Source organism: Arachis stenosperma, chromosome 3 (genome assembly GCF_014773155.1).
Source record: "Arachis stenosperma cultivar V10309 chromosome 3, arast.V10309.gnm1.PFL2, whole genome shotgun sequence".
In the NCBI taxonomy this organism is placed as follows: Eukaryota; Viridiplantae; Streptophyta; class Magnoliopsida; order Fabales; family Fabaceae; genus Arachis; species Arachis stenosperma.
This window is the reverse complement of record NC_080379.1, coordinates 157,374,380-157,383,544: the sequence shown is the minus strand read 5'-3', so window position 1 is coordinate 157,383,544 and position 9,165 is coordinate 157,374,380. Positions and strand designations below refer to the sequence as shown.

At 37.3% G+C, this 9,165-nt stretch overlaps 1 protein-coding gene and 1 pseudogene across 1 annotated transcript; one reads left to right on the top strand and one right to left on the bottom strand.

The window, feature by feature from the left end:
• Window positions 1-4,420: 4,420 nt before the first annotated feature.
• Window positions 4,421-6,420, bottom strand: LOC130967019 (uncharacterized). Its single transcript, XM_057891841.1, has 2 exons — window positions 6,367-6,420; window positions 4,421-6,199 (listed from the first exon to the last, which is right to left on the bottom strand). The coding sequence occupies exons 1-2, from the start codon at window positions 6,418-6,420 to the stop codon at window positions 4,421-4,423; spliced, it is 1,833 nt and encodes a 610-aa protein (XP_057747824.1).
• Window positions 6,421-7,872: 1,452 nt separating this feature from the next.
• LOC130967017 (tubulin alpha-5 chain-like) lies at window positions 7,873-8,708 on the top strand (annotated as a pseudogene).
• Window positions 8,709-9,165: the final 457 nt, after the last annotated feature.

Genomic DNA, 9,165 nt, shown 5'->3' with positions numbered 1-9,165 from the left:
CCCGGATTATCAATTCATTGGCTCGTCCTCCTCCGAAGTACAGAGCCGGTGATGAGTACGAAGAGAGTGATAAACTCAGCATCGACCAGGGTTCCTCCCCAAGGACAGTGTCATCAACCCACAGAGAAAGAACACTACGGAAGCCATTTTTATATAAAGAAAAGTGGCAGAAACCTACAAAAAAAAAAAAAAAAAAATAAAAAAACACGGCCCCTAAAGAGGAAAGATACGAAGCTAGAATCTACAGGCCAACCTACCCACTCACAATACAAAACATGCAACATAAGGCATGACATGGAGAAACAAACTAACCTTATCCAAGAAATGAAGGCTGGAGAAAACGGAAGCTTCGAACACAAGAATACAGCACGAGCAAAGCAAAAGTTTGAAAGATTGCAGAAACGGAAAAACGAAAGAGAGGGAAAGTATTTATAAATAGGCTAAGGGGCATAATGGTAAAAACGAGGCAGTCATTAATGAGATTGCACCGTTACCAAAGCCCTCAATCCCTAAATGCTTCCTCAACGGACACGACGCTTGAATTGACGTAACTGTCAGAAACAAAAGGTCGCGAAAATCACGTCGGTTTCAAACCCGTGAAAGTCGGCTATGAACCGAGTTGAATACTGAACCCAAGCCTTAAAGGATCTTGGGCTCAAGTAGGGGCACTGTTCATACCCTGGCCCAATGCTAAGGGCCCAGGTCCAATCAAAAGGCCTGATCCAATAGATTAAGCCTAGCAAAGCACCGACCTCCACCTAAGAAGTCGGTGTCAACCACGACTTAGTATAAAGAAGTCGGATATGAGATTAGCTGGCAGATAAACACTCCTTCGAATGAGTAACCGCCCCTAAAATCTCTCTAACCGCTTCCTAAAGCCATATCTTAACCTCCCCAAGATAATGGACGGTTAATATCCTAAAGATACTATAAGCACTACACCAGCTAAGTGGTTATTGGCTCACCACTATAAGTACACTGACATTCTATCCTCCTCCTTCATACATTTGGGCCACTCAACGCCATCCATTGCATTTATCTCCGGTTACCCACCGTAACAGTAGTGATATCTACAAATTCGATTTGCAGATCCGCATATCCGCACGTCTCATATAAATAGCATAGTTTAAGAGAATAAACCCTAATGTGCAGTGACGGATCCAGAAATTTTAGGTCGTGAGAGCAAATATATAGCACATAAAAATAACAAAAAAAAATTGTATAAACATATTAAAATATATAAAAATAAATAATATGAAAAAATTAAATAATTTTTTATTTATTAATTATCAATATTGATATATTAATAACTAATAACATAGTTATTAATTCAATTTTTTATAAATTAACTACATAATAATAATAATAATAATAATAATAATAATAATAATAATAATAAATTTGAGTAAAAAAATTCAAGGATATAAATTTTAATTAAATAAATTCTTAATTTATAATGTTATAGCTAGTAATGTTTTATTTTTATTAAGTTTATCTAATGAATATTTTTATTTTATACTTTTAGATAAAAATTAGAGTTTAATTGTGATATACTAACGACATAAAATATTTTATATGGTTGTTTAATTATGTATGTTCTTTTAGATGATCATTTACACGATTAATGTAAAAAATAGTTTTTTTATGACATGACATTACATAATTGGATACACATATAAATTTATTTTATACTAATAATATATCAAAATTTAATTCTAAAAATTATATATATATATATATATATAGAAAGAGTTAGCTAACTTGTACCCTCAAGAAACATGTTTAGAGTATAATAATAAAAAGTTTTTAAATTTTTAATATAATTAATATATTAAAAATAAAAAAAATCAATAATTTTTTGTCAAACAATTTTTTATGGTATTTTTAAAATTGGCTTTTGTGGCATAGGTTAACAAAATTCTTAAAATATTTGAACACAAAATTTAATAGGTAATTTTTTTTTTTAATGTGGGGGCAAGTATAACTTTTTTATGGGGCATATATATTTATACGGGTTAACTACCAAAAATGTTTTCGAATTATTCAAACACTGACAAAAATATATCCGAATTTTATTATCGACAAAAATACCTTTAAATAATTTAAAAATATAACAACAATACCCAACAGTAAATATATTTTTTCAAAAAATACCTTAGAGATTGAATTTTGATGTGATTTTTTGCAAGTATAATTAAAAAAAAAAAGATATTATTATTCTTAAAATTTGGTAGTTTTTTTCTAAGTATATATTTTTTGTGAATTTTTAAAATTATTATTAGTTGTTAACAAAAAAATTACAAAAAAATATACTCAACAAAAAATCACCAAATTTTAAGGATAATAATATCTTATTTTTTTAATCATGTTTGCAAAAAATTACATTAAAATTCAATTTCTAATGTATTTTTTGAGAAATACATATTTAATGTAAGATAATCTTGCAAAAAAACTAACATTAAATATGTATTTCTCAAAAAATATATTAGAGATTGAATTTTGATGTAATTTTTCGTAAGAATGATTATAAAAATGAGATATTATTATTTTTAAAATTTGGTAATTTTTTGTTATGTATATATTGTTTTGTGATTTTTTAAAAGTATTATTAGTTGTTAACAAAAAAAATTATAAAAAAATATATATTTAACGAAAAATCACCAATTTTTATGTATAATAATATCTTAATTTTATAATCATGCTTGCAAAAAATTATATCAAAATTCAATCTCTAAAGTATTTTTTAAAAATATATATTTACTGTTGGGTATTATTGTTGTGTTTTTAAATTATTTGAAGGCATTTTTGTCGATAGTAAAATTCGGGTGTATTTTTGTCAGTGTTTGACTAACTCGGAGACATTTTTGGTGGTTAACCCTATTTATACATATACTTTGGTATACTTTTTCAAAATGTTAGTAGGAGCACTTGCTCCCACAACTTATATAGTGCATCCGTCCCTGCTAATGTGATATGAATTTTATTGTGTTATTTTATAAATTTTATAATATCTTGTTTTTAATTTTGTACGTTGTACTTTAACTTAGAATAATTAAACTTAGATTTTGTGTTATTATTTTTTTTTGTTATTCAAGATAACTTTTATTGATAATAATTTAGGAGTAATTAGGCTTAAATAAGTGAAAAAATAGATTTTCTAGAGTAAAAAAAAAAAATCTTAAAACAATTTTTTTGAATTTGATCCAAGCGGATCGAATCGGATCGGATCTAACTTAAAAAAAATTCAGATATCGTATCTGATTCGATCTGATAAGTATAGTGCACATAAGATGGAATTATAAGTTATATCCGATCTGATTCAATCCGATACGTGTACAACCCTATCTGTTTGCGTTGCCTTGACCAGAAACAAACAACGTTATAACTAGCAAAACAGCCGATTGTAACAGACATTAGAAAAATATTACCATCCAAAATTTCAAATACTGTAGTAGTGAATAAGAAAAACAAAATTAAAATGAACTTGTAGTCCTTCACGACTTCACGTGCCTTTTGATTTTTCTAGCAATCAGAAAATAGTGAACACATCAATTCATCTCCAACAAGATACTCCACAGCATATATAGTGGAATGCTCCTCCGGATCCCAACAATCTTTTCTAGCATTCATTGGTATTCTCCCTAAAAAGTACCTTTCTAGTAGGATATAAATAGGGTAAAAAATCATAATAAGCCAACTGGCTCAGAAAATTACGTAAATACGCCAAAGCAAAAATCGTTACAGCAATAAGCCAGATCGTATTTTTATATAATTCGAACCAGGTTGGTTCGAACTCTATTTGTTAGTAAATCGAACCAGGTTGGTTCGAATTATGGTTTTTTTTTGTTAGTAATTCGAACCAGCCTGGTTCGAATTAGTAATGAAGGTAATTCGAACCAAGGTGGTTCGAATTATAGAGAGAGAATGTCTGCATGTAATTCGAACCAGGCTGGTTCGAATTACACCAATCATAGTTCGAACCAGGCCGGTTCGAACTATGTGTGAGACTGACTAAGCTGTGTATCTATGGACGAGGCATATCCGAATCAGCCAAAGAGATGCGGCCTATGTCGCCAACCGGACACAGTTCAATAAGAGAAAATAAACGCTAAACTGTTTCAAGATTCATTGATCATACAAAATGAATGTCCCAGAACACAAATTAAAAAAAAACATAGATAAACAGACTATAACATAACAAAAAAAGTACAAACCAGGATCATACATGATTGAACTTTAAAGAAAAAAAATACATAATTAAAAAAGCCATATTCATAACTACTCGCAACAATCAAACTAAAAGTCATGTGCACTAATGTAAATAATACTGACACTAACAACATGGGATATAATCTAAATAACTCTAAGACTAGCAAGATGCGCACTAATGTAGATAATGCTAACACTAACAACATGCATACTAATGGTGTCCTGTCTGAGACGAGCCTCCAACCTGTGGGCAACTACGTCGCGTGTGTCCGGGTTGGCGACATAGGCCGCACCTCTTTGGCCGATTCGGATCCGCCTCGTCCATATTCGTCCGTATCCTAGTGGATCTAGGACGACCCTCTCTGGCACGCCTCATGGCAGGGTCTGGAATCACCGTGGGCCCGTCGTAAGGTGGCCAGAAGCCCTCCGGGATGGGAGGTGTGAATCCCATCCGATACACATTGAAGACCGAGCTAATCTGATAGACGCTGTGAACGTAAGAGGTCCAGGTGACCCGTGAGTATGCACAGCACGCAAGTGCGTGCTGACACGGGAAATGAAGAGTCTGGAAGTACCCGCAGTCACATGTCCGAGAGGCAAGTGATACTCTGTAAGTACCCAAGGAGAAAGAACCAGTCGGAGTAGTCTCTGCTACAGTGAACTCGGAGTTATCCCGGTCATACAGCGTCACCGTGAAGCACCTGGCCGTCTTCATGTTGGCCTCAATACACTTCACCAAATGCTGACTGAATTGTTGTCCTGTTCCCATCTGGGCCTCAGCCTCTCTCCCCTTGCGAACAAACAGTTCCGCAAGCCTACAATATGTTGCCTTCACCAGGGATGCTACAGGGAGATTTCTGACCCCCTTCAGGATAGAGTTCACACACTCGGAGATGTTCGTCGTCATGTGACCGAATCTCCGCCCCTCATCACGATGCTGAGTCCACAACGAGTAATCAATCCGGTTCGCCCACTCACACATCGCCGGATCTTCAGATCGCAGGATATCAAACCAGTAATCAAATTCAACCTCGGTCTTCGCATACGCCGCGTTCACTAGTAGCCTCCTAGCGTCTTTGCCCTTGAAGGTTAGGGCAAAATTAGCCGCTACGTGTCGTATGCAGAATGCACGGTACGCAGATGGCGGTAGCCAACCGCCGTCAGGGGCCTCAAGCGCAGCCTTGATGCCGTTGTGCCTGTCCGATATAACCAGCAGACCGGGCTGCGGGGTCACGTGCTGTCGAAGGTGTGAGAGAAAGAATGTCCAGGATTCCGCATTCTCACCCTCTACTAGTGCGAATGCCACAGGTAGAATGTTGGAGTTCCCATCCTGTGCAATCGCGATGAGCAACGTTCCCCCATACTTTCCATACAAATGTGTGCCGTCAATGCTGATTAGCGGCTTGCAATGACGGAATGCCTCGATGCAGGGCGGGAAAGTCCAGAAAAGTCTGTGGAAGTACGCTTGAGATTCGTCCACCTGTCCTCCAACTCGAACCGGGCTCGTCTTCAGGACCACAACACTCCCAGGCATCGTCAGCTGGACACCCAAGACCCACCTAGGCAGGTCGTTGTAGGACTCATCCCAGTCACCGTATATGAGGGCAATAGATTTCTGCTTCGCCATCCAAACCCTCCGGTAAGTCGGCCTAAAACCAAAGTGCGCTGCCGTGGCGTTCAGGAGCACCTTGATGCTCACGGATGCATCGGCCCTAACCATTGGCATAATGAAAGCCGAAATCACATGATAATCCAAACTCCTGTGGTCACTAGAGATGGATGTGGCCAGGCAAGTGTGAGGTCCATTGTACCGTTTGACCTCCCAGATGCCCTTGCGCTTCCGGAGACTCAGTCGAATCAACCATGTGCACCCATTCCCAAACTCGGAACACTTGCCCACATACCGGCGGTGATCGGACTCCACCACCTTGTACTGTACCCCTCGCCGGATGCTGTAAGTCTTCACACTTAAAAGGGCCTCATCTTTATCCTGGAATTGCTGACCAACCTGGAACTCTGTCAGACCAGTACTCCCTTCCGCATCTCTAGCTCCGAATCCAACAGCGTGCCCTAAACCCCCTCATGTCTCATGGCGTCCAAGTCCAATGAGGAAAAATGTGGTGGATACTGCTGTGTGCCAGAGCTAGAACCACCTACCTCCAATGCAGGCCCAGTCGCTCCAATATCATCAGCGCTATCATCGTCAATCATATCCGGCTCGACGTCATCCTCGTCTTCATCGTCCAAAAACCGTCTCCTACGCCAACAGGTGCAACTCCCACTAAAGCGTTCGGCAAATTTTCCCTTTCCACTACCTCGTCGCCTTCGGTGGCATTGAGGTCAACAGCGAAAGATGGGGAGGCGACATGTTGGACCACTGGTTCGTACACAGGGACGGACGAGGAAGCAACGGCAGGCCGGGAACTAGAACCTGCTGCATTCGCTATAGTGTTCGTATTCCTGTTCGAACCGCCGGAGCTGGATACAACATCAACCAGCCGGGCCAACAACTCCGGTGTCCTCACCTCCGGAAACTGCCGCCGACAGAGAAACATTACTTGCAAGTCCGCATCATTATTAATCGTGAAGCAATCATACTTCACCGTATTCTGTAGCACCGTGACTGGAATGCGATAGAAAAACTTCTTTACCCGCTTCGCACCCTCCAGACCAAGCTTCATTAGTACAGCGCTAACAAGGTCATCGTAACTCGTCGTAGATGTTATGACAATACATAGAGGATTCTTATCTGTGAACTTTACTCCGGAACGAGTTTTTCTATTAACAGATCCTTTGTGGTGCACCAAAACAACAAAACTCTCCTCACTAGCCATCCTACTCCCTCTAATGAGAGTAACTCACGTTTGGAACCATATATATACAGTCAGTCTCACACATAGTTCGAACCGGCCTGGTTCGAACTATGATTGGTGTAATTCGAACCAGCCTGGTTCGAATTACATGCAGACATTCTCTCTCTATAATTCGAACCACCTTGGTTCGAATTACCTTCATTACTAATTCGAACCAGGCTGGTTCGAATTACTAACAAAAAAAAACCATAATTCGAACCAACCTGGTTCGATTTACTAACAAATAGAGTTCGAACCAACCTGGTTCGAATTATATAAAAATACGATCTGGCTTATTGCTGTATCGATTTTTGCTTTGGCGTATTTACGTAATTTTCTGAGCCAGTTGGCTTATTATGGTTTTTTACCCATATAAATATATAAGCTAGACAAATAAATTTTCAACACTTAATTATTATATATATATATATATATATATATATATATATACACTTTTTATTTATTTATTTTTTTTTGGATGGAATCTTTGAAATATAGGGTTATGGTGAGATCGGAGAATTTACAGTGATACGGTTGATGTTATTTATTTTTTGGTATTTGCAATAAAATTTTGTCAAAGAAATAATAGTACAAAAATATTTTTGCAACTTGCAATTTTTTTGTCGAAAAAACTTTTTTATTTACACCTTACAAAAGCATTTCTGACACATTGGCAAGATAACAATTAGCTGATGTAGAGGACAAAATTTTTCTATGACAATTTAGTTTTTGGACCAATTTTAAAAATCTTAAACCCCAAATTTACATCAGATCTTCTCTTCTTAGCTGTTCTTCACTAGGAGAAAGAATGATGACGATGATGAAGTCTTTCTCTATCAATGGTATCCAGTTTAATGGGATGATGCCTAGATAACTAACTAACTAGATTTCAATTTCAATTTCAATTCCAATTCCATTTTTTGATTCATCAATTCTTCAATTCTTCAATCGGATTTCTGTAACTACCAGTGACACTTCTTTTTGAGTGGCGCACGATACATTTAACACTTTCTTCAGCGAAACAAGACCCAGCAAGCACATTCCTCATGCTATCTTCGTCGATCTGGAACCAACCGTCATCAATGGGTCAGAGCCGGCACCTACCGCTAGCTCTTTCACCTAGAGCAGCTTATCTCTGGCAAGGAGGACACATCAAACAACTTCACCAAGGGACACTACATCGTCAACAAGGAGATCGTCAACTTTTGCTTTGATCACGTTTGCAAGCCCGCCAACAACTGCACCAGCCTCCAGGCCTTCCTCGTTTTCAACACCGGTAGCGGTACTGGCTCAAACCTCAGCTCCCTCCTCCTTGAGCGCCTCTCCGTCGATTACGGCAAGAAGTCCAAGCTTGACTTCACCATTTACCCTTTCCGTCAGGTATAACTTGAAGATTTATTGTTCAAGAATTCACCTCACATGTTCTATTCTCTAATTGCTACTTTAGGATTTGCTTTGTCTGAGATTAACAATGTTGTTTCTCCCTTTCTAATTTCTAATTTCAGATTTGGACGGTTGTTGTAGAGCCATACAATAGTGTTCTTTCTAGTCATTCTCTCTTCGAGCACATTAATGTTGCTGTGCTTTTTGGACAATGAAACCATCTATGATGGTATTTGCAGGAGGGCCCTTGATATCTCAGAGTAACGCTGTTAATGAGTAACAAAAAGAAAAAATATCTCTATTTATATTTTGGGAGGAAGAGAAAATGTTGAATTAAGGAAGGGTTAATGTACTTACACAAATAAAACGACATCGTCTGGCACAATTTAAGCGCCAAACCAAATACTACGTCATTTAGATTTACCAGCGTGTCAGAAATCTGTTTACATCAACTTTCTAATGGTGTTTAATTGATGAATATTGTCTGAAGGACGACTCTGAATTTCAGAGTGTAATTTTAAGGATGAATATGGGTAACTATTAACCTGAGAAGGCACTATGAGGTTCGAGTATAATTTTAGAGACCACTTTAAAATTTAACTCAAAATAATGATGATTAAATTTTTTGGCACCTAAAACTTTTAATAGGTAAATATAAAAAAAATTTTATACGAAAAGATATAAAGTTGAGTTTTAAATATATTTTAAAAATAGTTATATA

Bases quoted from the DNA above. Each gene is read 5' to 3' on its own strand.
- LOC130967019 (XM_057891841.1), bottom strand. From the start codon at position 6,420: ATGATTGACGATGATAGCGCTGATGATATTGGAGCGACTGGGCCTGCA. The intron at 6,200-6,366 runs GTAGGTGGTTCT...CAGCAATTCCAG, and splicing joins CGACTGGGCCTGCATTGGAG to GATAAAGATGAGGCCCTTTT.